This window comes from Equus quagga, chromosome 9 (assembly GCF_021613505.1).
Source record: "Equus quagga isolate Etosha38 chromosome 9, UCLA_HA_Equagga_1.0, whole genome shotgun sequence".
Classification (NCBI taxonomy): Eukaryota; Metazoa; Chordata; class Mammalia; order Perissodactyla; family Equidae; genus Equus; species Equus quagga.
Genome location: NC_060275.1, coordinates 71,949,931 through 71,968,060, shown reverse-complemented (window position 1 = coordinate 71,968,060; position 18,130 = coordinate 71,949,931). Strand labels below are relative to the sequence as shown.

Below are 18,130 nucleotides of genomic sequence, written 5' to 3'. Positions count from 1 at the left end.
ATGCTATTGATTATATCTATTCCATGGAATTATAACATGATAGACAATTATATCAGAAAGATAAACAATAAAAATTAATGGGTAAAAAATGAAGAATTCATAATAAGAATATAAGTATCAGTCATTTAGCAGCTGACAAGAGACTAGTGTTAGTTTAACAACTAATTAATTAACGACTTAAATAGTTAACAAGTTAACAACTTTGGTCTGTGTGTAGGCTGTGTTATAAAACCAAGTTTTCATCCTAGCGATATCTTTGGTCCAAAGCAAGTCATTTGCTTCTTTTCTCTAGTTTTCCAAACAATAAAATGGGGACTAACTTTAGTTTTTGATTCTAATATGGTTTGGATTAGGACTACTTTAGAAATTAGTTCTATGCAGACATACCTTCAAAGAAGTTAAAAATCTATCACAGGACTTGTTTGATTTTGATCTCTGGTAAAATGTTCTTTTGTGTTTTGTTTAGTTCCCCCCACCTTGTATTTATAGTAAAGGATCTCTTTGGAATTCTCATTACTTCTCTTCTCTGGTGATAGGAGCAGACTACTACCATATGCTATGTTGATGTTGCATATGATTTTAAGAGAAGAAACTTATTTAACTTAATTATAAGTGCTTTAGGAAACTTATTGGGGACTTCATGTGGATGAAGTTATTTGAGCTAATTTTCTAAAAGATTAATCAATATATACTAAGATTTTAATGTGCGTAAGTCATAAGTAATATAATTAGATTATACCAAATAAAGCAACCTGAAGTATATAAATCCTGTAAGAATATAAAGGCGAAAATTTTCAGTATCGTTTTCTATTTTTATCCTTATTTTTTTACCTGACGTTGTCAAAACTGTAAAAACTCTATTTCTACAGGCATAGAATTTTAGTTCATTTCTTAAACTAGAAAAGTTAAATATTCAGATGGAAACCAGTTTCTAATCTTTATCTTCAAAGGTTATGTCTAATCTAGTGATTTTGGACTATTTTAAATATCAGTCATGTTACTTCAGCTAAATTATTCAGATAAACTGGATAAATTTGGCCTTCTTTTTTGCAATTCAGGTGTGTTTAACCAGATTCAGAAAGGTGAAAGAAGTGAAACTATCACATTCCAAGAATAAAATCTCATGTTGTTCATTTTTTCTCTTCACATTCCTTCTAAATAAAATAAATATGTTTTAAAAACTATCTATAAAGATGGTATAGTCCAGTAAGGCTTTAAAAGTTTTCTTAAGAAACACTTATTCATTATTAAACAACATCTCTTGTTATTAGACCACTGAATTTCATGATCTACAACAGGGAGTTATTTTCAAGCAAGATATATTATAAAATCAAACAATATAACTTTGAGAATTTGTCAGAATTCCACAAAAGAAAATTTCAAGATGAGCATACGCAGTATTTTAAATATATATATATATATATATATATATTTTAAACAAGAGCCATTTCAGGATGTGATTATGGTAGATCTTGTACCACAGCCAGCACTGGGTCCAGCCAGCATCTGGAATGAGACACCTCTAAGGAAATCCTAAGATTTTAAAGGAAGTGATATTGGTGATTCAATGTAGAACATTCTTCCCAAGTCAGAAAAGCTCAGAGTTGGAACACAGCACTATTAAAAGCCTTATCTTTCCACTGTGCAGGTGCAGGAATGCTAAAGCTTATTTCAGCCCAAATTCTAAATCAGAACTTGTCATCCCATACTATTTAAATTTCTAGAGCAATTGGAAGAGCTATTCTTTCTTCACTTCCTGTGTTTATAATTTTGGACCCAGTCAAAATATTATATTCTACTCTAAGCGAATTAAGCTCTAAGGCTGCAAATGCCCTATGATATAACCAGTGATTTAGAAGGGCATATAATAATCCTATTCTAATCTAGCCCTACATCTCCCATGCACAGATATTAAGAATGAGCGTCACGTATAAAAATGCTGGGCTAGATCTCCGATTGGATCTTGTAGAATCACTAAATCAATCTTTTGGCAATAAACCAAGTATTTGAGATCTTCTTTGTGGTCAGCATCAGAGCTTGCAAGGATTGGGTTTTGATTATCCTTAATGTCCTGCTCAGTAACAATGCCAACACTACTATCGGAGTTCTTACACTCTAAATCTTTGTTTACTATTTCATCAAATATGGCAACCTTCCGATTTGTGTCCAAGGGCTATATGCCATGTCTAAGGAAAGTTCTTTTGGCTGAAAGTTATATTGATTAATTTGTAGGAGTTTGACCCACGTACAAACAGTACCAACCAGCACACCGTCTGGGTTCATCAAATTTCCTCCTTTGGTTAATGCTACTGTCCCTGAGTACATCCATTCAGACCATATGGTTCTTATTCAGTCCTTGAATGGTTTATTCAGGCAAACATCCAATGGCTGTAATAGCGATGTCAGACCCCCCAGGACTCCCGCAAAGATCAGTTTTTAATTTTTTGGCCATATTTCTTACTCCATCTGCTAAATGTGCATGGAACAGTTCCCATACTTACATGGAACATTTGTGGAACTGTGCCCCTGGGCAGGGATCCCATCTCTTTTGCAGCCAGAGTTTGACGAGATCATTGTGGATCCAGTCCTCTGGATATGTCACTTGAGCAATATTTCTCCCCTCCCCCTACCTTTTTGAAAGAAAGATATATTCAAAAAACTATGAGCAGCTTTGGTTTTATCTTGCTGGCTAGACAGAATGTAGGTTCTTTCTTGTTCCTTCTGATGAGAGCAGTTTTGAAATTCAGAGTTAAGATCAGAGGTCATGGATATTCCATTCATGTTTCTGAGACACATAAACTCATGCTTACACTCTCTGATGTTCATTACTGCCGATTAAGACAGTCTGGCAAAGAACTGTGTGCTCACCATCACCAGGTTGGCAAATAATAATGGAAAGCAAACATGACGGTCTAGTAATATATATTAGTGCCTTCCCTCTGAGGAAGCCCACAAAAAGCTCACTCAGATATTATGTCATTTCATCCTCACATCTCTATGAAATATGTTGAAATATATTTTTTCTCATTTTTAAAGTGGAGATTCATTATTTTGCCAATCATAACACAATCATATATTCTTAGTTCAATATTTTTGTCTACAGTGCCTTCTTAGATTCCTGAGATAAACTGCTACAGGTAGATAAGGAAAAATCCACTTAGTATTAAAGGGTAAAATACATTGTCACCACCCATCTCAGGCTCAGTGACTCACTTTATTCTTGTGACAACAAAAATTTGCTCTTTTTTCTGCAAAATTTCCCATCTGAAGGTAAAGTAAAATCAGAGGCAGTAGAGAGGGGCAAAGTTTTCAACTTTGGAATCAGAAAGACCTGGGCTGGAATCTCAACCCTGCTATTAAATTGCTGTGTAATCTTAGGCTTTCAAGTCTTTCTTCATCTGTAAAGTGGAGTAATACAGTACCCACCTCATAGGATTTTTGTCAATATTAAACAGAACAAATATGGGCCTAGCACAGTGTAAGTATTTTGAAAATATTCATTATCATCATCATCATTGTTACTGGTAATGCCAACTATTTTCACATGACAAGAATACAGACTAGCCACACAAAGTTGACCAGAAGAATTAAAAATTCCATCTTAATTTTTTCACTAGCTCTTTGCACGGCTGTTTTGACTTGAGTCAAAATTCTGAACCCTGGTTTAATTTCCAAAAAGATATAGCTTAAGAGGGAAAAAAATCTGTATTTTGCAAGAGTAAACATGCTTATCTTTTAAGGAAAAAAAATAACTAAAATTAACAATAACAAAAATTCATAAATAGATAACATGGCAAATGCGGTTAGTCAAAAATAAATAAAAAATAAGAAGTGATCAGCTCACATCTAGTTCTTCGTACCTTTTTTTCCTAAAAATGTAGGTTGATCTAGTTCTTTGAAAGCCTCTTTGTAAATTCAAAGTTAATGACAGAGATATTTTGAGGGTCTTCTATCCTTTTTCTTTCTAGGAGTCTGCATATGTATTTGCTTTTTTCATTTACTTATTCATTCACTTTAAGACTTGTTAGTGCCATTCCTAAAGCTGTCTATGAACCATCCAGGTCTCTAGAAGAATGGCTAAGATTAGTTTTGTAGATTAATTGTAGACGGTAAAATCCAACATATTGACTTTACAAAACTACACTCTAATGTCGTGAATATGAATGACCTCTTGGTACACAAACTTTGCTACACTTCTAAGCTTCTTAAATAGTTTTTCATGGAGCCTAGGATGTTCTGCCAAGGTATGTTGGAAACTGACAAGGGTTCAAGGACAGGGTAAGGAGACAGGCAAGGGGTTCCTTTAACCAGAGCATTTCCATTTTTTCAAATGTATATATATGAGAATTCTGTTGATGTCATTTGAAGAAAGGGTTTAGGGATTGAAATTTGATAATCATTAACCCAGATTAAGAATGGGAATCTTTAGAAATCAAATTTTTTTATGGGGCAATATTTTTGCACTGTCTCTTGTCTCTGCTTATTTATGCTTAGAGTAATTATATTTCCTTTCTATTTGCTTACCTAAGTTTAAATTTAATACTGTTAGCTTTAATATTATTGAGAGTGTTTTCTAAGTATCCCTCAAAATTGTCTGTAATTTCCAAGAAAATGTCATATCTATCATATATATGCACATAGTTCTAAGATATGACATTTGAGGGTCCTGCTATTAAGCAGAAATAAGACAGTAAATATGTGTTTACTATATAAACGATTGGTGGGATTGAGCTATGTGTTCTCAGATAGCCACTACTCAAGGTTTACTTACTTGGAGGAATTAAATAATCTATAGAATGCTTCTAGGAGAACTCTGAGGTGTTTAAAAGAATGAATTCTTTATGCTTTGAGTTAAAAAATAAAGAAAAATAAAAAGAGCCATCAGAGCTAGTGATAGTATTATTCTAGGCAAACAGAAACTATGGCCCATGGACTAAATCACAAGAATAATCAATGGCAAATAAAGAAACAGATTCCCACTGTGACTTTCCCCCTTACAGTTGTGTATTTCTTCTAAGGACAGCTTGATGTAAATTGCTACCTGTCATTGGCAAGAACTGTTGGTTCCAAAATAAACCTAGACTGTTGTTTCAAGAATGCGGTTCCTAATATTTTCTATTACTTCAGGAAAAAAAAGAAGGAATTTCTGGTAGTGTGTGAAGGTCTCTATTTTTATTGGCTACTTACAAAGTCTCAAAAAAAGATTCTTAATCCTTTCAAAATGACCCTATCAATTCATACATTTAGCATAATTTACCAACATTTCCAAACTCAGCATGGAAAAGCCATCAACATGGCACTAGGTCATGGGTCCTGAATGAAGCCGTCAGCAAGGATTAATAAAGTGTGACAGCTGCCCAAAAGCTTTCATTCTTTTCATTTAAACATCAGATTGCAAGCTGAAATTCAGTGTAATCTTTGTTGAAACTAACCCAACTAACATGGAAGAAGTCAGAACTGAGAACAGATGACAGTAGTAGTTATTATTGTAAATTCAGTCCATAGCAATAAATTTTAGAATTCACATATAGCAATTCCTAAGGAATTTCAGGAATAGCATAAACTATTCTATCTGTTTGAATAATTCTTAATAATGATATTTTTTCAAAACTAGACTGATGAAACTACAATTATTTAGCTCTAATTTCATTGCTCAATAAGTCATTTAATTATTCTACTACTAGCCCTGTCTCTCATACTGCAATTAAAAAGTGACTATCTAGTCAGGCTATAGTTATAAAATCTATTTTGCTGTCACATAATTTTCCTGGGAATTATTTATCAAAAAAAACAAACTAGACTTATATGACTAAACAGACTATATTATATGACTATAAGATTGCCGTTGGATTTTTTTGTACAAATATAATTCATACATATACTTACAGAAAGGTGAAACTGATTCAGAAAATAGTTACTCACTGTAATTTCCTAAACAATGCATATTTGCAGATATCAAGTGACAACTCATTAGGCTAGGAATTTATTATTTTCTCAAGCACATTTTAAAGCAGTATGCATAATTTCATAGTGATTGAATATAAATACCAGAAACTTATCAGCTTAGTCTACATGGCAAATAGCTAATAAATCATTTGAGCTTACCCCCTTTTCAATATTCCCAGTTTGACAGAGTGTTCCCTCAGCTGCAGGAATACTGTTGGTGACACAGCGGTTGCTTTTGCTGAGACACCAGAGCTCTCTACACACTTCCTAGGAAAGAAGGCAAAAGCAAGTTGATCAGAAGTAGAGACTAAAATCGTGTTCATTTCTTCCATAAAATATACCTACAGTCACTCAGCATTATTTTAAAAAGACACATCATGTCTGCTGCTGCTGTTGAAGCATCAGAGAAGAGGATTGTGGAGGAGGTTCTTACGGAAGGTGGGTTAGTCATTTTGCAGAATCATTTAAACATTTATCTTTGTAATTCTTATTTTAGTGGGTAAATTATATCTTAGTTTTTAATATTGATTAGGAGCTTTTTAAAATAATGTGAAGAAATTTCCTTAATACAGAAGAGCAGGGAGAAAGAATGAATATGTAGAAAGGAATTATATGTTTCTTACCCTCAAGAATATACAATAGCAGAAATTTACCAAATACTAATAAAGTGTTGCCAGGTAGATGACTTCTTCCTGGACCCACTGTAATACTCATATAAAGACCATTTAAAAAGAAATAAAAGAGAGACCAGGGGAATGAGCAGTGAATAATTTCTAAAATTCACATATGCCTAAAGAACAATCTACCAATGTTATTTGTAGTTCATCAATGTAGTCCACTTTCATGAAAGGAAATCTGATTTTGAACAAATGCTGCCACTTATGTGCCATTTCCATAAATGACATGTTTTCGGTGATGTCTTTTCTTTATTATGATTTCTCATTATCCTACCTCAGTATGGGAGAACTACAACACTTATTCTAATATGAGCAATATACAATACTTCATTTTGTTCGCACATATTAATCTATCAGATTTTAAAATAAGCTGTCCAAGGTGTCCTTGAGTAAAGTATTTTAACTAACAGCCAAAAAGAAGCTTACTTTGAAGAAAATACTCAAATTTTTCTGTTTCTTTTTATATATGATCACCAATTAGTATCATTACTAATATTACAAGTTTTTAATTTAAACTAGAACCATTTAGTATAAAATATATATTTTTAATAAAAATATATTAATCTGGAGTGCAAAGATAAATTTATATATAACATTCAATTCTATTGCTCTTATTCCCCAACTGCTCTTTTAAATCTCAAAACAATTATAAGAACTTATGTCACGTAAACACAATTCAGAAATAAAGTGGTAACATACTCAATTCAATGGTTCACTGTTTCTACAAATGGAAATGCCCCACAGAGTATAGCAAATCAAAGGGATCTCTTTGGGCCACGTGTACTGTGGATCATACTATAAAGATAAAACTTTTCTGTTCTTACAATCCAATTTATTACAAATTCTACTTTCTTTCAAAGCTACAGTTTCTGTTTTAAGAGGTTATTTATACTACCTTATTCTTCCTTTTCTATAAGACGTGATTTCTTAGTATATGTTCCTAAATATATTCTTTTAGTGTAACGTTAAAAAAGCAGTAGTACTAACAATTTTGAGTCTTAATATATTGTCCCATGTATCAAAAATACCTACATTCTAAAAAAAAATGTGTTCACAAAAATAGAGAAGCATTGCCAGAACAACATATTAAAAGATTACCAAAAAAAACTTATCCATAATCCTGGACCATACACCTGATTTTTTATGATTTTTATTAGGTCTAAATCTTACTTTAGACAGAAGTAAAAGAAGCCTAAAGTTTACTTTAGACAGAACTATGCAATGAAAATTCTATCATTGAAAAAGACAATATTTATAGCATCTATTAGGAAAACATACTATTTAGTCAAGTTACAGAAACTTTATTTTCCAAAAGTGCCTTGAAAATCTCTACCCAAAGTGGCAAGTGCTCAAGAGACTTTTTCCAAAACTTTAATCTCAAGATTCACAATAGAGCCCTCTTATAGAGCCCTCTTATCTTTTAGAGAATAACACATTTTGAAAGGTAGATTTCCACTTCTAAACAGGATTTTATTACCTTAGTCGGCTCCTGGGCATTTGAATTTTGCTAGGGTATTAACTTCTCACAGATTACTGTTTAAAGCATGGGATTGGAAACCTATATATGGGAAATACTCCCAAGATGTTAAACTAGTCTTGGAGAAGGCTCTAAAGAGTTTTCAAATAGATCTCTCATCTAGAATATCAACCTGGATAAGAAAGATTTTGATACTCCAATTAAGATTTCCCAAGATAAAAAATACTCTCTTGAAAGACAAAAAACAAGAAAATTTCATTTCATACCAAGAAAGCAAGAGGTACACTTCCAGAAAGAACTTGAGAACAATTTCACTTTCAGAAATACCCTTTCTTCTCTAAACTGCTGGATTCTAGAACATGGATGATATATTTGCATAGGTATTTCAATTTTTATTGCATATGTATACCAGTTGCTGAATAATTACGCTAAAGAAGGTCCCAATCTCTAATAAAGCTATATGCATTCTGAAATTTTTTGCCTCTTGGAGAATTTGTATAACAACCATCATAGTAGGTGGATTAACTTCCCTAAATAAAATATAAAAGGTCATGGAGTATAGTTAGTTAGAGGGATTGGTGATTTTTTTGAGTACTCATCAGCTTAGCTTTAGAAGAACATAGTTCTCTTTTACATACTCATGATTCTTTTTAGGAGAAGTTAAAATTTATTAAGATTAGTCTCATGACCTCTATAAACTAATAAACCATGTATGTTAAAGCAATGAATTCCCTTCTCTAACCCTACAATTCATTTTGGGCAGACTCTCTAGGAGAAATTTGGGTCTTCGTGCTTGCCCTTGAGTTTAAGGAAGGAGAGAGAAGTTATCAAATATCCACTAAGGGAAATTTCTGTTACATGACACTGAAAATTGGAAATGGACTCTAATTTCGTGGGGTCAACTCCTAACTAATGAGGAGGATTGCCTGGTAAAACAAAAGTAATAGCATGATTTCCCATTCATTGAAGAATATTTGTTGAGCATCTATTATTCAACAGTCATTATGCTGTGTTATGAAAAAGTAACACTATCACTGAGAATTTACAGGAACCAGGGAGAAGGTAGGGTATAATCAGACATGTAGCCCAAATGTCATGTATTCGTACTGCTTTATGATAACGTTTTTAATATTCTGTGATAAAATTAGAAGAGTGATGTCAATGTGGTTAGGTTTTTGTCATGAAACTAAATTTTTTATTTTAAAGGACTGTATTGATTTTTATTATTTTTACTTTGTTTTCTTTTAAAGATTTTATTTTTCCTTTTTCTCCCCTAAGCCCCCTGGTTCACAGTTGTGTATTTTTTTTTAGTTGTGGGTCCTTCTAGCTGTGGCATGTGGGATGCCGCCTCAGCGTGGCCTGATGAGCAGCGCCATGTCCATGCCCAGAATTCAAGCGGGTGAAACCCTGGGCCACTGAAGCAGAACGCTCGAACCACTCGGCCACGGGGCCAGCCCCTATTTTTACTTTTTAAGCGTTACAATAGACTAAGATTCCTAAAGGCAGAGTGTGTGTGCTAATGGCAGTCTTTACAAAATGTTTTTACTTGGCAAAATTAAAAGTGAGCATCACTACGTTGGTTCATTAATTCTTGTAGAGAAATTTTCTTTACCTACAAAAATCTAAGTTTGTCAATCACTCATTGCCCAAAACTTGATAATCAATGTTTATTTAGATGTATCTATGTGTCTACCAATGCATTTAATAACCAATTGCTTCCTACATCCCCCCACTAACTTCTGAACTCAATTTCTTTCTCCTTGATATACATCTCTTAGTAGTTAATTTAGCAAAGGATTCCTGTTTCTATTTGTCTAAAAATTTATTTATTTTACCCTCATTAAGAAAAATAGTTTAGTTGAATATAAGAGTTTTAGGCTAACATTTATCTTACCTCAGCATTTGAAGGTATTAAGTTCATTGTCATCTGGACTCTGCGGAGGCTGATGAAAAGTCACTTGTAGTCTAGTTGCTGTTTCTTTGTGATATAGTCTTTCTAGCTACTTTCAAGAATTTATCTTTGTCTTTTTTTTAGTGCAGTTTTACCACTGTATCTAGGTGCTCTTTTTATTTATCTAGTTGGGAATTCATGCTTTAAAGTTTCTTTATTTAAAGTATCTTTTGCTATCATATCTTTCTTTGATTCAGAAAATTATTAGTTATTATCTCTTTTAATATACCCCATTCTTTCTTCTGGAACTCTTATTTAATTTATATTGGACTTTCTTATTCTAACCATCATGTCTCTTAACCTCTTCTCATATTTTCCATATTTTTTTCTCTAGGGGTGCTAATCTTTCTGCTTGCTGACTTCATGGTGGATTTTTTCCTCAGATTGTTATGTATTCAAGCTTATCTTCAGTGAATATTCTTTCCTTTGCGCAGTCTGTGCCTCCTGAGTTGTAGAAATGTAGCCTCATGTGGTTGTTTCTACCATACAATCCAATGTTTCACTGAACCAGTTTTCATGTCGATTTACTTGGTCAGTACCATATACGCAGACTGTATAAAGTCATACTCTGTTCTTATGTGAGGCACAAGCCTAGCGCTTTAGTTTCTTATGGGAGCTATTTTTCCCCATCTGGAGCAAAGGGCAGACAAGCCTACTTGTCACTTCCACTTAGTTCTTTCTTCACAATAGAGATGACTCTTCTAAAGATCTGACTTTACGAAAAGGTCTCAATTCCAGTTCCTTAGCTCATCCCAAGGTGATGTCTCCTATCCCAACAACAGCTTACTATGTGAAAAACACTCCTTTTCATTTCTGGCACACCCTTACCTCCCTTTTTTGGTCCTGATATATACAAGCTTTCTGCTGAAAGGTGATAAATGCATTCCGTGAAAAACCCTGCATTTTGCAAAATCACTTATAAAAAACAGGTTTATGGGAAAAACAGAGTTTGAGCAGACCACTCAAAAATTACATAACTTTGTAGCCAGAAAACAAACAAAAACATCAACAGTACTAATTAAAACATTTGCACAGTTAAATCTCTGCTGGCCTTTGTTCCCTACTGGGATACTCCCAATCAGTTGATCCTTTGTAGACTTAAATCCTGTAGCTTGTGATATTTCCTTCCTAGAGATGTAGGTCTTTGAGGGTATCTGCCTCCAACGGAGACCACTTTCATAAAAATTAAGTATTGAATTAGGGTATAGGGTATGGGGTTTCTTTATCAATCAACTTTTAAAAAAATAACACAAAGAGATGTGTCTTTAGATTCTTCATCTGCCCTCATAACTTTAATAGACAGCTTAGTGTTTGGAATGAAGCCACTAAGCTATCCACTATGTCCAATAAAGAAAGACCCTTCTATAAGACTTTCAATTTTTTCTAAGAGTCTTTATATATTGCTATAGATTTTATTTTCGTGAGAAAGCTTCCCTGACAGCTTCACATCATTAATGCACCAGGAAATAATCACAGATGAACAAAGAAGACTTATGCATTATACTGGCAGTATTCCACAATTTGTGGATTTTACCTATGTTTCTTCTCATCAGAAATACGTGTTGTAGCTAAATAAATGATATTTAATTATGTTTTGTTAGTTTTATTTATCTAGCATTTTCTGTTTATATGCCTGCAGAAGTGATTGTGTTTACTGTCTGTCATGTTTTTGAAACTGAATCTCTTTTCCTAGACTTTAAAAAGGCAAGTATATAAAAGATTGAAAACAAAATACATGTGCCAGCAACCAATGGGTAAAAGCAAGGAGGAGCAGATTTCAGTTCACTATATAGAAAAATCTTAGAAAAGTTAGAGCTGAACAATGATGAAATAAAACTGAATCTCCCATTACTGGAGAAACTCCGGTGTATCCTTCATGACTTCTTAGCAGTGATGTTGTAGGCAGGAAAAAAAGAAAGAAACGAACACTTTTTCAGGGTATTCTGTCAACTACAGTGCAAGGCATATTCATATTTGTATCTTATTTAATCATCACAACAATCTTAGAAAGTTTAAGAAACCTCAGGTTCAGAAAGATTTAGCAATTTGCTTCAATCCTAACTAAATCTATATTTGAATCAGCTCTGTCTCATATCAATGCCAAAAATACCTCCACACACTAAGCTACTCTCCCATTTCTCTTAAATTTATCAGAAATAAATAAAGTCACTGGCCAATTAAGGATGATTAGTAAAGGTTTACTTGTAATCTAATCCAATATAAAATCTCACTAAATGTTCATAATACCCTCTTACTCTTTACTTGTATTTTAAAGGAAGATATCTCCATATTAAGACTATTATGTACTAATTCATAACACATATTTACTACAGGAGCTTAGGCATCAACTTATACATCATTATTATTGGAACTTCTGAATGTAACATCACCACTTGTGTTTGGATTTTAACAAGATGCTGTTAACACACTCCTCAAAAGTATTCCATGGTCTTCCAAGAGACGAGACATTTAAAATATTCCTACTTATTTAAAATGTTAATGTCAACTCCCAGATTTCTAGTCTATTTGATTTTTCAGATGAATGATACTGTTTGCAAACATTAACAATAATCAAAAATATTAGCAAATATAAATCATAACAAAAATACATATAAAGAATGGAGTCAAAGTAATTATCTAGTGTAAAATGACGTACCTATATTTAGAATATAACTTTGTAAAGAACTGAACTACGGTTTCTTTGATTAGAAAAGAATTGATTATTTTACAGTCAAAGACACTTTCAATACAATAAAGTAAATTAAAATGATCTTTTCTAATGTTTTTATCCTTTTCAAGTAACTATAAGCTATTAAATGATACTAAAAATTGGGAAGAAAAGCCCTTTGATTTACGTGGAAAAATTAAAATTAGCCATTTACAGAAGGGGGAAAGGGTTGTTATAAAGTGCAAAACCGTTTTATAATTATCACATTATTAAGGAACTAAAACAGTATATGTAAAGAAAATTACATCTTTATTGCTGGATAGTTTTAGGTTTTTAATTTTTTTTAACAACCATAAAGATCATAAAAGAGATATACGCAAATTTTCTGCTCTTGGGAAATCCTAAACCTTATGCCATCTTGGCTCCTTGGTTCTGGATATGAAACATTCTCTTTGTCCTCACTACTCTATCAGTAACATCTCTCAACAGCTGTTTGCAATAAAGGATCTTGATGGCCAAGGGGGAGAACAGAGCCCTGAAGAGGTCAGGAAAGAGCATCAATGATTAGAAAGGTTACTTATCATTGTATCACACAAAGGAAAATTGAAAACCAACATATGGTGACCCTGAGGCCTGGCTCCAGGTGTTTAGTAGCCATCTGAAGAAAGAGAATAATGTGCCCTTATTTCAGCTTTAAATACCTTAATCCTGTTATGTGAGTAATTTAAGTGCAAGAGATCCTAGAAAGGCCCCCAAAAATCATATATATATATATATATTTGTTATATATACACATACATATATGTGTATGTACGTATATATATTATATATAAAAATACATGTATTTTATTATATATATATTTTATATTATATTTTATTATATACATAACAAAAAACTAATCTAGAAATTCAGGTTCAATAACTAATTGTCAATTCGAAGGGATTAAAAATATGATTAAGTGGTTTAAAAATAATACCTCTAAGAAGCAAACCCAGAGTAAAAACTACTGATCTTTAAGGATACAAGTGATTATGGATCTATGATTTTGGCTTGAAATTTAAGGAAAAATAAAAATAAAATTGACGTCTTGTCAAGTATATGCTTGATAAATATATATGATTGAGGTGCTAAAATAATTCCATGCCTTTTATTCTCTGAGCCCATATCAAATCACACTACAGAGTATGTACGCCCCCTTTCCACTTCAAGGAAAGTGACTCTACAATCTCCCTCAGTGCAACATTCCAGCACTTAATAACTTGAAATTCCTCCTACTACCTAATCCACAACCTTCCAGCTGTAAAAGTTAAAGCCGTTGTGTTTTTTTATGCCCTTGGTAGGGAAGGAGAACAATTTGTTACCAGCAATCAAACTATAATAAATGTTCCAAAGCCTGAAGATGGTTTTAAGGCCAACTTTAGCTTTCTTTTTTACAGGCTACTCAAACTCAATTTCTTTAAACTTCCCTTATATGTACTTCTAAGTATTTCACTATTATCCTCTCCCAAGTTATCTGCATCTCTTAAAAAAAAAATTGGGTAGGTAGCCAACAATACCCTAAAAAGACAAACAAAGTGTTTTTATTAGAATGATTCTCAAGAGAAAGCAATAATGACTTGAATCTTAGCTAACTGGTGGTGATAAAATAATAAATAAAAGGGAGTAAGCACAAAAATATTAAAAACTTGAGTGTGAGAGACAAAATATATCAGTCTATTAAGTACTCTTCAGGGGGAGGATACTCTGATTAGAGAACTCAACTATCTCATCTTTAGCAGGTTACCCTGACTGCAAAGAGCCAAACTTCAGGCTGATATAGCTTGATGGCATTCTTATTATGGTTATTAATTAACATGTTAAAAAAGATGATTTATACTGCCCCATATTTTAATTCTATGCTTACCAAACAACCTTTTGATAATAATTGGCATACTTGGATATAATAATTGGGTAGATTTCCTTCAGTGAGAAAATGTGCAAATTTCAGTATAGTTGACTGAATGTAAACTGTGAAGCTATGTTTTTTACTATAAATTAATAAATCCAACTTTCTATATATAAACATATATATATATTCCCTTTGAGCTTTCATTTTTAATATTAGATCCTAAAAATCTCTCCTCACTTAAAGTATGGAACAAATATGGTACACTTAACCATTTGTAGGTTATTCTATCATTAATCACTTAATTGAGGCATGTAGAAGAGAATACATTGAAAAGTTTGATGACCTGTCAGTAAAATACAGCCCTTGCCACAAAATTATTTCCCCCGAAGGATTCAAAATTAATGAGAAATCTTAAAATTTCCAGAGTCATGTCATATTTTCTTTTTGTATGTTTTCTATCCACCACAACGCACTTAGATTCTGCAATCTTAAAGTCAAAATTATAGAGCCCACACACATTATACATAAACACCTCCATTTCATCTCAGAGTTATGATGCAGTATCCTTTGGTGTAAAAAGAATACATTTAGAAAAGCAAGGGCATTGCTACAAGGGACTGTCTTCAGTGGCAGAGCTGCTTTAGTACTCTGTGTAGGATGTATTTGGAGGGGAAGAATAAAGGGGAAAGAGGGGGACACAGATCACTTTATAAAAGTCTTCAATTTTCCAACATGATTTTTCCAGATTACAGAACTACATTTGTTTCCTAAGACACAATATGTCTTAGAAAGTCTGTGATTTTCTGCACATCAGTAAGCTCTTTTGGTCTCACTCAATAAAAACCCTTTAATAGTTTCCCATTGCTCTTAAGATAAAAACCTAGAATTCTTAACTTGGCCTACAAGGTGCAGTCAAATTTGGCTCCTACTGTCTATTCCTGTCTCATTTATATGGTGCTTGCTTTGAGAGCTTTAGCTACATTGACCTTTTCTCAGCTCTTCAAATATGGTCTCAGGGTCTTCACAAAGGTCCTCTCCCCACTCTCTGTTCACCAGATAATTCTCCTCACTTATTTATTCAACAAACATTTTCTGAGCTCCTATTGTGAAGAAGGCATTGTGCCGCTTACTATATAAATAGCCATGAACAAGTCAGGTAGCATTCCTGCTTTCATGGAACTTATGTTCTATAATAATTATCAGTTCATTCACTCAACAAATATTTATTGAGTACTACCATGAGCCAGGCACTGTTCTAGGTGTTGGGTATAAAGCAGTGAATGAAACAGGCAAAATCTCTGCCTCTAAGTAAAACTGATTCTAGTGGGGAAAGCAGACAATAAGCAAGATGAAGAAGTAAAATACACAATATGTTAGAAAGTAACAAATGTTAAGGAGAAAAATAAAGCAAGGAAAAATTACAGGAAGTGACTGTGTTTGTGTGTGTACGCACGTGTAAGGTTGTTAGGGATAGGTCTTACCTGAAAGATCATATTTAAATCATTAACAAGTATCAAATAAGCAGAATAAATATGGATTGTAATAAGTGCTATAAAGGAAACAAAAAGCGTAATGTGAAAGAGAGGAACGGGGAGAAGCCTTTGTATATAGACTGATCAGACAGAAGGCCTGTCTGACGAGAAACTGCATTTGTGCTGAGACTGAAGGATAAGAATGAGTCAAAATGTGACCCTTGGAACATCTTAATATGCTCCCCACAATACAGATGTCTCAGATTCTCCTAAAGCACTACTAGCATATCAACTATACAGGAATGATATCATGGAAGACACAGATATTCATAGAAGAAAGGGAAACATTTATTGTATGTCTGCCATGTGCCAGGTAAACGAAAAGCACTTTGCATGCTCATCATACCGTTTTGCTATCTGAAGCTTACAAGAACAAGTTGACTGCCGTTCCCCGGAAAAAGTGTCTGAGTAAAATCTATCAATGAGGGGCCAGCCCCGTGGCCTAGTGGTTAAGTTTGCGCACTCCACTCCAGCGGCCCAGGGTTTCGCCAGTTCAGATCCTGGGTGTGGACATGGCACTACTCATCAGGCCATGCTGAGGCGGCATCCCACATAGCACAACCAGAAGGATCTATAACTAGAAGATACAACTATGTACTCGGGGGACTTGGGGAGAAGAAGAAGAGAAAAAAAAATCTATCAACAGTCAATTTGAGGTCAAAGGTAATAGTTAACAGTGAGCAGACATTTTATTTAAAATAGTCTGTTAAAAAAATATTCTGTTCCATTGTGAAACCATGTACTAGATCAGGTGCTCCCATTTATGTTTCAGAATACATAGTCCATTGATAAAAGCTTTTCACTTCTACCTTAAAGTAATAAAAATGTACAACATGCTATTATGCATTTATGTGCAGACTAAGTCTATGTGAACAGAGACAAACTTCATAGATAATAAAAATTCCTCATAAATTAAACAAAGCTATGATATCTATAAAATTTCTCTGGTTTTGTCCTGAGCCCTAAATCTGCCTGTGGATGAGCAACCATCTCTCTCTCTCTTTTTAAAACCACTTTATTGAGGTATATTGACATACAAAAAGCTGTACATAGTTAATGTAAACAACTTGGTGAATTTGAAGATAACTATATATCCATGAAACCATCACCACTAACTATGCCATAAACATATCCATTACCTCCAAAAGTTTTCTCCTATCCTCTTTAATTACTATTTTTTGTATGTATGTGATAAGAATGCATAACATAAGATCTACCCTCCCAGCAAATTTTTAATTATACAACTTAATATTGTTTACTACAGGCCCTATGCTGTACAGTCGATCTCTAGGATGTATTCATCTTTCATAACTGAACTTTGTACCCTTTAACTAATACTTCCCCATTTCTTGGCAACCAGTCCTTTCCCCAGTTCTTGGCAACCACCATTCTACTCTCTGCTTCTATGAGTTTGACTATTTTATATTCTTCATATAAGTGTTATCATGTAGTATTTGTCCTTTGTCTGCCTTATTTCACTTAGCATAATGTCTTCCAGTTTCACTCATGTCACAGATGGCAACATTTCCTTCTTTCTAAGACTGAATAATATGCCATTGTATATATATACCACACTTTATCCATTTGTTTGTCAATGGATATTTAGGTTGCTTCCTTGTCTTAGCTACTGTGAATAATGTTGCAGTAAATATGAGAATACACATATCTCTTCAAGATCCTTCGGATATACACACATAAGTGGGATTGTTGGATCATATGGTAGTTCTATTTTTAATTTTTTGAGAAATCTCCATACTGTTTTCCATCATAGCTGCACCAATTTACATTCTTACCAACAGTGTACAAGGGTTCTCCTTTCTCCACACATTTGTCAACACTTGTTATCTTTTGCTTTTTTGATAATAACCATCCTAACAGGTGTGAGGTGATATCTCATTATAGTTTTGAGTTGTATTTTCCTGATGATTAGTGATGTTTAGCACCTTTCCATATACCGGTTGGCCATCTGTTTGAGAAATGTCTATTCAGT

The 18,130-nt window shown here is 33.4% G+C and overlaps 1 protein-coding gene across 2 annotated transcripts in view; it reads right to left on the bottom strand.

The window, feature by feature from the left end:
- The window catches only part of ADAMTS6 (ADAM metallopeptidase with thrombospondin type 1 motif 6), a 315,103-nt gene that overhangs the window by 94,814 nt on the left and 202,159 nt on the right, over window positions 1-18,130 (bottom strand). For both annotated transcript variants that reach the window (XR_006890005.1, XM_046670994.1), the window contains exon 12: window positions 6,106-6,213. Coding sequence is in view for 1 of the 2 variants with exons in the window: in XM_046670994.1 (XP_046526950.1) it covers window positions 6,106-6,213 (108 nt within the window). In the remaining variant the exon portion in view is untranslated. The remainder of the gene's footprint in view (window positions 1-6,105; window positions 6,214-18,130) is intronic.